The sequence below is a fragment of the Salvelinus fontinalis genome, chromosome 36 (assembly GCF_029448725.1).
Source record: "Salvelinus fontinalis isolate EN_2023a chromosome 36, ASM2944872v1, whole genome shotgun sequence".
NCBI lineage: Eukaryota > Metazoa > Chordata > Actinopteri > Salmoniformes > Salmonidae > Salvelinus > Salvelinus fontinalis.
The window spans coordinates 31,674,735-31,689,133 of record NC_074700.1 but is presented as its reverse complement, the minus strand read 5'-3'; the positions used below and the strand labels follow the sequence as shown (position 1 = coordinate 31,689,133).

Sequence of the window (14,399 nt, the reverse complement as noted above, 5' to 3'; positions counted from 1 at the left end):
GACAGAAAGACAGACCGTAAGACACACAGACAGAAAGACAGACCAGTAAGACACACAGACAGAAAGACACACAGACAGAAAGACACACAGACAGAAAGACAGACAGTAAGACACACAGACAGAAAGACAGACCAGTAAGACACACAGACAGAAAGACAGACCAGTAAGACACACAGACAGAAAGACAGACCAGTAAGACACACAGACAGAAAGACAGACCAGTAAGACACACAGACAGAAAGACAGACCAGTAAGACACACAGACAGAAAGACACACAGACAGAAAGACAGACCAGTAAGACACACAGACAGAAAGACACACAGACAGAAAGACAGACCAGTAAGACACACAGACAGAAAGACACACAGACAGAAAGACAGACCAGTAAGACACACAGACAGAAAGACACACAGACAGAAAGACAGACCAGTAAGACACACAGACAGAAAGACAGACCAGTAAGACACACAGACAGAAAGACAGACCAGAAAGACACACAGACAGAAAGACAGACCAGTAAGACACACAGACAGAAAGACACACAGACAGAAAGACAGACCAGTAAGACACACAGACAGAAAGACACACAGACAGAAAGACAGACCAGTAAGACACACAGACAGAAAGACAGACCAGTAAGACACACAGACAGAAAGACAGACCAGTAAGACACACAGACAGAAAGACAGACCAGTAAGACACACAGACAGAAAGACAGACCAGTAAGACACACAGACAGAAAGACAGACCAGTATGACACACAGACAGAAAGACAGACCAGTATGACACACAGACAGAAAGACAGACCAGTAAGACACACAGACAGAAAGACAGACCAGTAAGACACACAGACAGAAAGACAGACCAGTATGACACACAGACAGAAAGACAGACCAGTATGACACACAGACAGAAAGACAGACCAGTATGACACACAGACAGAAAGACAGACCAGTAAGACACACAGACAGAAAGACAGACCAGTAAGACACACAGACAGAAAGACAGACCAGTATGACACACAGACAGAAAGACAGACCAGTATGACACACAGACAGAAAGAAAGACCAGTAAGACACACAGACAGAAAGACAGACCAGTAAGACACACAGACAGAAAGACAGACCAGTAAGACACACAGACAGAAAGACAGACCAGTAAGACACACAGACAGAAAGACAGACCAGTAAGACACACAGACAGAAAGACAGACCAGTAAGACACACAGACAGAAAGACAGACCAGTAAGACACACAGACAGAAAGACAGACCAGTAAGACACACAGACAGAAAGACAGACCAGTAAGACACACAGACAGAAAGACAGACCAGTAAGACACACAGACAGAAAGACAGACCAGTAAGACACACAGACAGAAAGAGAGACCAGTAAGACACACAGACAGAAAGACAGACCAGTAAGACACACAGACAGAAAGACAGACCAGTATGACACACAGACAGAAAGACAGACCAGTATGACACACAGACAGAAAGACAGACCAGTAAGACACACAGACAGAAAGACAGACCAGTAAGACACACAGACAGAAAGACAGACCAGTAAGACACACAGACAGAAAGACAGACCAGTAAGACACACAGACAGAAAGACAGACCAGTAAGACACACAGACAGAAAGACAGACCAGTAAGACACACAGACAGAAAGACAGACCAGTAAGACACACAGACAGAAAGACAGACCAGTAAGACACACAGACAGAAAGACAGACCAGTAAGACACACAGACAGAAACACAGACCAGTAAGACACACAGACAGAAAGACAGACCAGTAAGCCATAGGAGGAACTGTAAGTAGCCTTTAATTGACAGAAAGCATCACAATCCACACACACACACACACATGCATACACACACACACACACACACATGCATACACACACACATGCATACACACACACACACACACAGTTGCCCACATACAAATAATCTCTAGTATTCACAACCTGGGATAGAAGAAACATTGTAAACAAAAATCTGGGACCCTCAAATTTTTAGTACGATATTTTATATTTGGTATGGTACTGTATATATTCATTTGTGGATTCACCCATTTTGTATATGTTCACGAATTGCAATTTGTACAATATGTTATGAATGTTCAATATGTATATGTTATGATTTCCAATGTGTTGTGGCTAACGTTAGCTAGGTGGCTAACACTAACGTCACCTACTGTAGGTGCTAGGCTAGGGGTTAGGGTTAAGGTTAGGAGTGAGGTTAAAGGGTTAAGGTTAGGGTTAGGAGAAGGGTTAGCTAACATGCTAAGTAGTTGCAAAGTAGCTAATTAACTAAAAGGCTAAAGTTGTCTGTGATGAGATTAGAACACACAACTTTAGGGTTGCCAGATGTGTGTATTATATGTATGTAACCTGATGTGAAATGGCTAGCTAGTTAGCGTTTCAATCGGTAACGTCACTCGCTCTGAGACCTTGAAGTAGTTGTTCCCCTTGCTCAACAAGGGCTGCGGCTTTTGTGGAGCGATGGGTAACGATGCTTCGTGGGAGGCAGTTGTTGATGTGTGCAGAGGGTCCCTGGTTCGAGCCCAGGTAGGGGCGAGGAGAGGGACGGAACCTATACTGTTACATGTACACCCAACCATCCTCCTTTCATTTTTGCCTTAAGTAACCTTCTTTCTTATGTAACCATACCAAACGTAACACATCATACTAATATGATTGTCCCGGATGTTCGTTTACCACGTTAGAGCCTGGTATTCAAAACAAATGTACACATTTTTTTTTTATCATCATCATACAGTATATAAATTATAAAGATAAATCCTTAGTGTGTATCCCAATATAGCACCCTATTCCCTACATAGTTCACTACTTTTGACCAAAGCGCAAATATAGTGCACTATAAAGGGAACAGTGCTGCATTTGGGAAGCCTCCTTAGAATCCAACATATCTGTACTGTACACCTTTATCATACGTATTTAAAGTAGAGGTCAAAGAGAGGGTAATATTCTGGAGAGAGAGAGAGAGAGACAGAGAGAGAGAGAGAAGTGTTAGAGTTCTATCATTGCCACGTATGTACCGTTGTGTACCAATTCTACTAGAAGAAGAAGATACTGAAAGATTGTATGACGTCGCCACCCAGTGGCCATACAAGCTCATAGCATCGCTGCTCATCTCTATACATACATACTAAGTGTGTTCCAAATCACACCCTATTCCCTATATAGTGCACCCATTTTGCCCTTTGGATCCTGGTCAAAAGTAGTGCATTATAAAGGGAATAGGGTGCACAGAGACTCATAGGCGGATAGTGTTGGAGATAACCTGTCAGCTATTTATCTTTCTTTTCTTTTCTTTCTTTCTTCTTTTTGTATAACTCCCTCCTCTTATTCAAATTGTTGGCTATAGTGCCTGTCATTATAAGATATATTACTTCGGCTTTATTTCTCAAAATATTCTCCAGAATTAAAAAAAACTTAATTCTTATTCAAAATCAGGATTCTGGTGTTTCTTTTCACCTTCAAAAGTTGGTTGTAGTTTAAAATGCAGTGATTCCATTGGATGGCAGTGTTTGTCGCTCAAAATCAGCTGACAAAGGGCTGTGCCTGACTGACTGCCACAGGCCTGTGTTCAACATATGCCGTACTTGGGGCTCAAGAGTTTTTTCTTAGGCCGGGATTCAATCCAAATCCCAATCTGCATTTTAAAGGATATTTACGATTGAGCCGCCACGCGCAGTGTTAACCACCTTTAACCACCTCCACAACCACCTTTAAAAGCAGTAGTATTGGTGCTATGAATCAAATGATCTGCTCGGGAAATTCTATGGGTCCTATCTTAGAACTAATATGATGGAAACTCACACTAGCCCATGCCTCCAATCCAACGTTTTTACATTTGTGCGGAGTAGTGAACGAGTGTTCAGGAGAAAAGTATGTATTATTGGGACGCACACTGGGGTCCTAGCCTGTAAAAAGGGGGCCTAGAGTTTATCCTGGGCAGATAACTTGGTCGGGAGAAACTCCTGGCTCTACATATTCTAACCCGATGATCATTCAACTACGGCAGTGTTTTACGCTATTGTGACATCATCAGCGTTGCCATAGAAATAGAATCCCACTTGTTTAATGGCTGCCGGTCCACCTATTTCAAACCCATTGATTTGAATGGGGAATGTCCTTTCTAGTCATTGTGCTTCTATGGTCTCCTCCCCAAACTCCACTGTACAATCTCAGATGTAAAGGTGCCCGGGAGAACCATTCTAGCTGAAAAAGATTCCTGAAAGAACCCCTCTGAAAAGGGTCTTTGAGAAACCCATATGTAAAGGTTCAAACTTTTTGTGACAGGAGGGATTACATTTTGAACCTTTTTAATAATATATTGTAGAGGTGGCAGTCTATCAGATTGGAGGCGTGACTTATTGGAGGCGTGGCTTTCAGATAGTTATTTTTGGTCACCCGTTAGTGAAAATGTCATTCCTGTTCATCATGTAAAGTTTGTACACTGCAAATTAACATGTTCCTTGAATATTTATGTGTATTACATATTCTAATATTAACATTGCTGATTCCATACAGTAATAAAGTGATGATTTGCGTAAAGCTGTTGAGGAACTCTGTTAGCCTCATTGAAGATACAAAACTGTCAGTGTTCAACCGTAACATGTGATGACAATACAACAGAACGGATGAACAGGAATGACATTTAATCTCACAGGTGGACAAAAAATATATAGATCTTAAAGCCACGCCCCTACTAAGTCACGCCTCCACTCCCGGTTGCTACAGGAACCCGTTGCTACAGGAACCATTAAAGCAGGCGTGTCAAACTCATTCCATGGAAGGGTCGAGTGTATGCTGTTTTTTTAATATATAGACTTGGACAACCAGGTGAAGGGAGATCCTTACTAATTAATTACCTTAATTCATCAATCAAGTACAATGGTGGAGCGTAAACCCTTAGACACTCGATCCTCTGTGGAAGGAGTTTGACACGTTTATTAAAGGTTCCTCCAATAACCCCTCAACTAACCGAAGGTGCAAATATGAACCATTGAGAAAAAAGGGTTACTCGAGGATCTCCGGGGTTACTCGAGGATCTCCAGGGTTACTCGAGGATCTCCGGGGTTACTCGAGGATCTCCAGGGTTACTCGAGGATCTCCAGGGTTACTCGAGTATCTCCAGGGTTACACGAGGATCTCCAGGGTTACTCGAGGATCTCCAGGGTTACTCGAGGATCTCTGGGGTTACTCGAGGATCTCCGGGGTTACTCGAGGATCTCCGGGGTTACTCGGGGATCTCCAGGGTTACTCGAGGATCTCCAGGGTTACTCGAGGATCTCCAGGGTTACTCGAGTCACCCCTAATTCTAAATATGTACTGTGAAAAACAACATTCTGTTTTTATAGAGTCGTCTCCAACTTCTACTGTAACTGTAAAACAACATCGTCTAGTTACATTATATTAAAAGGCTTTATTATTATTATTATTATTAAAAACATACAGGACGTTTTGATTGAAACCCCTGGCTTCGTCTCTAATGCCACCCTATCTCCTACATAGTGCACTACTTGTGACCTATAGAGCTCTGGTCAGAAGTAGGTGTTATTTGGGAAAAATTCCCTCAATCAGAGAAACAAAATGGCGGGTGTTCATTCAGGTGAGGCTGAAATTCCATAACAGAATCCCTCTCAGTTTTCCCAAATATGAATGTTCCCAGTCTGAAAATTCCAGAATTTTCCAAAATGTAATTCCGGCATTCCAATTTTCTTATTTTCTTGTCTTTCTTGTCTTAACGTTCCGTCTGGATCTCCAGTTCATGTCTTTATATTTAGGAACTCTCTTTTTCAATCATGACCTTTAAACTGTTGACCTCTAACCTCTAATCTAACCTCAGCCATTTACAGTCCATCTGAGAGGTCTGAGACAGATCCATAGTTTCAGGGCTGTGTCCTGATTTTCTACCTTTTTCCCAAAAGTGTGCACACTTCGGGAGAAAGGAGAGATTATTGGAACGTAACGTCAGCCTTCATTAATAGCAGTCTGAGTGTCCTGCTGGAGGTTTGGTATAAGAAGCTGACCTCTCGCCACATCACGCCCAGTATCGGTGCAGTCTGCCTGGGCACGGTGTGGCTCTGGGACCCCTTTGTGACTTGGATTGGTTGTTGAGAGAAAAAAGACAGAGAGGTCGTGAGGGAGAGGGAGAGAAATAGAGAGAGAAAAGCGAGAGAGAGAGAGAAATAGAGAGAGAGAGAGAAGAGAGAGAGATGGAGAAAAAGCAAGAGAGAGAGAGATAGAGAGAGAAAAAGCAAGAGAGAGAGAGATAGAGAGAGAAAAAGCAAGAGAGAGAGAGAGATGGAGAAAAAGCAAGAGAGAGAGAGATAGAGAGAGAAAAAGCAAGAGAGAGAGAGATAGAGAGAGAAAAAGCAAGAGAGAGAGAGATAGAGAGAGAGAAAGAGTATGGCTTTTGTATGTGTATAACATCACTAGTGTTTTATCTCCTCATCCCACCCTTTCTGTCTTTTCATCCCTGTTTCATCTGTGTTCAGCAATAGACAGAGAAGAGCTCAGTAATGTCTCTCTTTTATCCCTGTTTCATCTGTGTTCAGCAATAGACAGAGAAGAGCTCAGTAATGTCTCTCTTTTCGGCTGCGTCTCAAATGGCACACTATTCTCTATATAGTGCAGTGCTCATGAACCAGGGTGGCCTTTGGGACGCAGGCTATGTGTCTCGTTTCTCAACACGTGTATCTTGGTCATGCCTCTATCACCGTGTATCAGATAGAACTCTCCTCACACTGGGCTAATGGTGCTGGTAACTTAAACAACGCAAACCCCGCTAACTCCTGCTCCAGTCCCCCCAACACCTCCCCCAGCCCCTCGTCCTCCTCATCCCCCTGTCCCCCCTCCGACCTCCTCCTCTCCCTCTCTCCCCCCCTCCTCTCGTCCGTCACCATCTCCTGAACGTGAAGCTTCAGCCCATTCACAGCGCTCGCTGCCATCTGCACGTTACAGTTAGCGTTGTTGGCGTAGCCGGCGTTGCCGTGGCCGCCGCCGCCGTTGCCGTGGTTACCGTCGCAGCCGCCGTTGCCGCCAGCGACACCGTAGTTGCCGTGGTGACCACCGTTGCCGTTGCCGTGGTGGTGTGTCAGTAGCAGCGTTCCATTTCCTCTCTTCTCCGTTAATGGGAACCCCTCCGACAGCAAACTGCCGCTGCTAGGTGACTGCGGGGTCGCCGAGGAGCCCAGCAGGTCCTGCCCTTTCTCAGAGGAAAGGGAGTGGTCTGGATGGCGCTGGCCAATCCCACGTCGGCGGGACAGGAAGTAGAGAAGGAAGCATCCGAGGGCGACTCCCAGGCTGGGGGAGAGAGGGGATCAGGGTGTTAAAGACAGATTTAGTTCAGTTTTGAGAGCAGCAAAGAGTGAGTGAAGATGTATGTGTGTGTACGTACATGCATAGGTACGTGCATATGCTTGTGTGCATGTGCGTGTCCACGTGTGTGTGTCCACGTGTGTGTGTGTGTGTGTGTGTGTGTGTGTGTGTGTGTGTGTGTGTGTGTGTGTGTGTGTGTGTGTGTGTGTGTGTGTGTGTGTGTGTGTGTGTGTGTGTGTGTGTTTATCCTACATGAAGCAGAGCATGTAGATGGCCAGTAGGTGACGTCCTCCAGCCATCGCCACAGCCCCCCCAGCGCTCGGACCCTCCAGGGTGAGATGGTAGGAGGCTCTGCGACAGGCAGGACTCTCCTCCTTACCCCCTGGTCCACCCTCCTGGACCACAAACACACAGTAAAACAAGTCATTAAGAATTCACTTCTCCATAGTCAGGACCCTCGTCTTTACCCCCTGGTCCACCCTCCTGGTGGGGGAGAGACATGTGCTAGGGGGGACGAGAGGGGAGAGGGGGGACAGGAGGGAGAGAGGGGGCAGGAGGGAGAGAGGGGAGAGGGGGGACAGGAGGGAGAGAGGGGGCAGGAGGGAGAGAGGGGAGAGGGGGGACAGGAGGGAGAGAGGGGGCAGGAGGGAGAGAGGGGAGAGGGGGGACAGGAGGGAGAGAGGGGGCAGGAGGGAGAGAGGGGAGAGGGGGGACAGGAGGGAGAGAGGGGGCAGGAGGGTGAGAGGGGAGAGGGGGGACAGGAGGGAGAGAGGAGAAGGGGGGATATGTATGTATGTGTGTGTGGTGTGTGTTCAGCCTACCTGACAGAGGCAGGTGTATGTCCCCAGGCTTTCCTCTGTGACAGTGACCTCCAGGTCAGAGTGATGTTGACGGGTGTGTCTGGGGAGAAAAACATCACATGCAGAAATAACAAGATAAAATGAGACATGTATAATTGTTCTTCTTGACGTTGTTATTTGTATTTGTTGTTGTTATTTTTATTATTCATTGTATGAAGCATCACCTGTGTGGTGGGTGTTCCCAGGTACAGGGGTGTGTTGACACCTGGACGCAGGGCAGCAGAACATGGAGACCCACAGAGACACGCAGCTCCCTCAGGATCGGGGAACAACGACCTGGAGGGAGTTAAAAACAAAATGACTGTTTTTTATATTGATCATTTGCATCTATAACCTGGAAAGTCTTTGCAGTAATGTAAACTTTGTTGATGGTATTATCATTGAATATCAAGCAGTTTCACCTTCTCCACTGGCACACAGCTTCAGAGCATCTTCTACCTCCTGTCCCTGGATGGGCCTGCAACACACACACACACACACACACACACACACACACACACACACACACACACACACACACACACACACACACACACACACACACACACACACACACACACACACACACACACACACACACCGAGGGTAAGATTGTGTGCACGTGCGTGTGTGTGTGTGTGTCTGTGTGTGTGTGTGTGTGTGTGTGTGTGTGTGTGTGTGTGTGTGTGTGTGTGTGTGTGTGTGTGTGTGTGTGTGTGTGTGTGTGTGTGTGTTACTCACTCTGTCATGCTGGGGCCACAGGCTCCCTCTTTGGCCCTCCACACACACCCCAGGGTTCTGGCCCGGGCACACACCTCACAGCTGGGGTACAGGCTGCATCCCTCTGCCCCCACACGGGCCAGGGATAGGGGGGTACCTACTAGAGCCTGCCCCTGAGGGAGGGAGGGAGGGAGGGAGGGAGGGAGGGAGGGAGGGAGGGAGGGAGGGAGGGAGGGAGGGAGGGGAATAGAAGAGAAAGAGGAATAGAAGTTTAGCTTGTAAGTTTAGCTTGTGTGTGTGTGTGTGTGTGTGTGTGTGCGTGTGTGTGTGTGTGTGTGTGTGTGTGTGTGTGTGTGTGTGTGTTACCTTGTGTAGCAGTATGTTGTTGACAGGTTCCTGTGCAGAGAAGAGAGGTATCTCCTGTAGTAGTGTAGTGATGTGTCCTACCACCAGTACTCTATGGAGCTCCCCACGATCTGGTGGTCACACACACACACACACACACACACACACACACACACACACACACACACACACACACACACACACACACACACACACACACACACACACACACACATAGACACACAAACACACAGAGACACACACATAGACACACATAGACACACACATAGACACACACACACACACACATAGACACACAAACACACAGAGACACACACATAGACACACAAACACACATAGACACACACATAGACACACACATAGACACATTAACAAAGTTAAAGCGCACTCTCATTTGGAGTTATCTTTGTCACAATCATTATTTTTAAAGTATTTTCAAGATCCCTCCTTTCGCCTTCCAGAAGACTTCCTTCCTTTCACTTTATCATCCCTGCTCCCTTTATCATCCCCACACCCTTTATCATCCCCACTCCCTTTTTCATCCCACTCCCTTTTTCATCATTCCTCCCTTTATCATCCATCCTCCCTTTATCATCCCCACTCCCTGTATCTTCCCCACTCCCTTTATCATCCATCCTCCCTTTATCATCATCCTCCCTTTATCATCCCCACTCCCTTTATCATCCAACCTCCCTTTATCATCCATCCTCCCTTTATCATCCCTACTCCCCTTATCATACCCACTCCCTTTACCATCCCCACTCCCTATATAATCCCCACTCCCTTTATCATCCATCCTCCCTTCATCATCCATCCTCCCTTTATCATCCCCACTCCCTTTATCATCCCTACTCCCTTTATCATCCTCCTCCCTTTATCATCCCCACTCCCTTTATCACCCCCACTCCCTTTATCATCCCCACTCCCTTTATCATCCATCCTCCCTTTATCATCCCTACTCCCTTTATCACCCATCCTCCCTTTATCATCCCTACTCCCTTTATCACCCATCCTCCCTTTATCATCCCCACTCCCTTTATCATCCCCACTCCCTTTATCATCCCCACTCCCTTTATCATCCCCACTCCTTTTATCATCCATCTTCCCTTTATCATCACCCCTCCCTTTATCATCCTCCTCCCTTTATCATCCCCACTCCCTTTATCATCCATCCTCCCTTTATCATCCCCACTCCCTTTATCACCCATCCTCCCTTTATCATCCCTACTCCCTTTATCACCCATCCTCCCTTTATCATCCCCACTCCCTTTATCATCCCCACTCCCTTTATCATCCCCACTCCCTTTATCATCCCCACTCCTTTTATCATCCATCTTCCCTTTATCATCCCCACTCCCTTTATCATCCTCCTCCCTTTATCATCCTCCTCCCTTTATCATCCATCCTCCCTTTATCATCCATCCTCCCTTTATCATCCTCCTCCCTTTATCATCCCCACTCCCTTTATCATCCATCCTCCCTTCATCATCCCCACTCCCTTTATCATCCATCCTCCCTTCATCATCCCCACTCCCTTTATCATCCATCCTCCCTTTATCATCCCCACTCCCTTTATCATCCCCACTCCCTTTATCATCCCCACTCCCTTTATCATCCCCACTCCCTTTATCATCCCCACTCCTTTTATCATCCATCTTCCCTTTATCATCCCCACTCCCTTTATCATCCTCCTCCCTTTATCATCCTCCTCCCTTTATCATCCATCCTCCCTTTATCATCCATCCTCCCTTTATCATCCTCCTCCCTTTATCATCCCCACTCCCTTTATCATCCATCCTCCCTTCATCATCCCCACTCCCTTTATCATCCATCCTCCCTTCATCATCCCCACTCCCTTTATCATCCATCCTCCCTTTATCATCCCCACTCCCTTTATCATCTCCACTCCCTTTATCATCTCCACTCCCTTTATCATCTCCACTCCCTTTATCATCCCCACTCCTTTTATCATCCATCCTCCCTTTATCATCCTCCTCCCTTTATCATCCCCACTCCCTTCATCATCCCCACTCCCTTTATCATCCATCCTCCCTTTATCATCCCCACTCCCTTTATCATCTCCACTCCCTTTATCATCCCCACTCCCTTTATCATCCCCACTCCCTTTATCACCCATCCTCCCTTTATCATCCCCACTCCCTTTTATCATCCATCCTCCCTTTATCATTCCCACTCCTTAATCATCCATCCTTCCTTTATCATCCATCTTCCCTTTATCATTCATCATCCCTTTATCATCCCCACTCCCTTCATCATCCCCACTCCCTTTATCATCCATCCTCCCTTTATCATCCCCACTCCCTTTATCATCCCCACTCTCTTTATCATCCCCACTCCCTTTATCATCCATTCTCCCTTTTTCATCCATCCTTCTTTTACCCCACCAACACTCCTTAATCATCCATCCTTCCTTTATCATCCATCCTTCTTTTACCATCCATCCTTCCTTTACCATCCATCCTTCTTTTACCATCCATCCATCCTTTACCATCCATCCTTCTTAATCATCCATCCTTCCTTTATCATCCATCCTTCCTTTATCATCCATCCTTCTTTTACCATCCATCCATCCTTTACCATCCATCCTTCTTAATCATCCATCCTTCTTAATCATCCATCCTTCTTAATCATCCATCCTTTCTTTATCATCCATCCTTCTTTTACCATCCATCCTTCCTTTACCATCCATCCTTCTTTTACCATCCATCCATCCTTTACCATCCATCCTTCTTAATCATCCATCCTTCTTAATCATCCATCCTTCTTAATCATCCATCCTTTCTTTACCATCCATCCTCCTTAATCATCCATCCTTCTTAATCATCCATCCTTTCTTTACCATCCATCCTCCTTAATCATCCATCCTTTCTTTACCATCCATCCTTCCTTTATCATCCATCCTTCTTTTACATCCATCCTTCTTTTACCATCCATCCTTTATCATCCATCCTTCCTTTATCATCCATCCTTCTTTTACCATCAATCCATCCATCCTTTACCCCACCAACACTCCTTTCTCTCCATCCACTCCACCCCTACTTTCTCACTCTCCTCCCCCCCTCCCCTCTCACCTGTTCCCAGGTGCAGCACGGTGGCTGTGTTTCTCTGATCATCGTCCGACTCCGTGGTCGTCCTGGTAACAGCTACTTTAGTGTATGTGATGCCCCTCCTCACCAGTAGAGGCGCTGCGATCACGTTGTTCTCCATCAGAGGGTGGTCTCTCATAAACGTCAACACCTTCAAACATATATAATATTATTATTATACATATATTATATTATATTGATATAGATTAGTATATTTATATTATTACTATACATTATTTATATATATATATATTATATTGTTATAGATTAGTATATTTACATTATTACTATACATTATATATAAATATTATATTGATATAGATTAGTATATTTATAGTATTACTATACATTATATATATTATATTGATATAGATTACTATATTTATATTATTACTATACATTATATATATATATATATATATATATATATTATATTGATATAGATTAGTATATTTATATTATTACTATACATTATATATAAATATTATATTGATATAGATTAGTATATTTATAGTATTACTATACATTATATATATATATTATATTGATATAGATTAGTATATTTATATTATTACTATACATTAAATAGAAATATTATATTGATATAGATTAGTATATTTATATTATTACTATACATTATATATAAATATTATATTGATATAGATTAGTATATTTATAGTATTACTATACATTATATATATATTATATTGATATAGATTAGTATATTTATATTATTACTATACATTAAATAGAAATATTATATTGATATAGATTAGTATATTTATATTGCTAGACATTACATTATATATATATATATATTGTATTATATATTACCTTGTCCGGCAGCTTGAGAGAAGACTCGAAGCCCTCCGCTCTCAGAGCACTGTTCAGACACTGGGTAAAGGAAAGATTTAGTTGAGATTTAAAGTTCTTAACGCCTTCATCTATCTCATAGATCGTTTAACTAGGCAGGTCCTGGTGTAGCCTGGTACAGGGTACCTGTCAGGGTCTAGGTGTTGGTACTGGTTCTAGGTAATGTGTTCTAGACTGTACCTGTCCTGGTCTAGGTGTTGGTACTGGTTCTAGGTAATGTGTTCTAGACTGTACCTGTCCTGGTCTAGGTGTTGGTACTGGTTCTAGGTAATGTGTTCTAGACTGTACCTGTCCAGGTCTAGGTGTTGGTACTGGTTCTAGGTAATGTGTTCTAGACTGTACCTGTCCAGGTCTAGGTGTTGGTACTGGTTCTGGGTTGATCCAGTTCTCACAGGTCTTCTTCAGTTCCTTAAAGGGTCCGTCCATCACTTTACTGATGTCAGCCAGACTGTAGACACACACCGCTGACAACTCCTCATGCTCCCTACACACACACACACGCACACACACACACGCACACACACACACGCACACGCACACACACACACACACACGTTATCATTTTTAGATAAAACTACACTAAATATATTCACGTCGCCAAATAATTGATTACAATACACTGTTTTGCAAAGAAGGCCTACAGTAGCCTCAGCAGCACTCTGTAGGGTAGCACCATGGTGTAGCCGGAGGACAGATCGCTTCCGTCCTCCTCTGGTTACATTGACTTCAATACAAAACCTAGGAGGCTCGTGGTTCTCACCCCTTTCCATAGACTTACACAGTAATTATGACAACTTCCGGAGGACGTCCTCCAACCTATCAGAGGTCTTGCAGCATGAACTGACATGTCGCCCACCCAATCAAAGGATCAGAGAATGAATCTAGTACTGAAAGCATAAACTACAGCTAGTGCTGCAGTGCATCAAATGTGGTGAGTAATTGACTCAAAGGAGAGCAAAAGACAACAGCTTTGAACAAATGAATTTATACCAAATGTAAGGAGTATCGAAAGATAGCTAGCTATATTTTGCAGTATATAATTTTTGACTTCTACTTAGCTAGTGTCAAGTGCAGCTAGCTGGTTTAGCCTACTCAAACACCCGGGTCAAACAGAGAGGGATGCTATGTTAGCTAGCTG

The 14,399-nt window shown here is 44.3% G+C and overlaps 1 protein-coding gene across 2 annotated transcripts; it reads right to left on the bottom strand.

Annotated features, from left to right (window-relative positions):
* Positions 1 to 1,810: 1,810 nt before the first annotated feature.
* On the bottom strand, positions 1,811 to 13,745 carry LOC129835602 (semaphorin-4F-like; the record flags this gene model as incomplete). Of its 2 annotated transcripts, none has more annotated exon segments than XM_055901301.1 (10): positions 1,811 to 7,341; positions 7,609 to 7,751; positions 8,178 to 8,256; positions 8,381 to 8,492; positions 8,618 to 8,673; positions 8,937 to 9,088; positions 9,282 to 9,391; positions 12,374 to 12,539; positions 13,223 to 13,282; positions 13,550 to 13,745. In XM_055901301.1, coding segments are annotated over 10 exon segments (1,654 nt in total), but the record flags the coding sequence as incomplete, so codon positions are not given.
* Between the last annotated feature and the right edge of the window lie 654 nt (positions 13,746 to 14,399).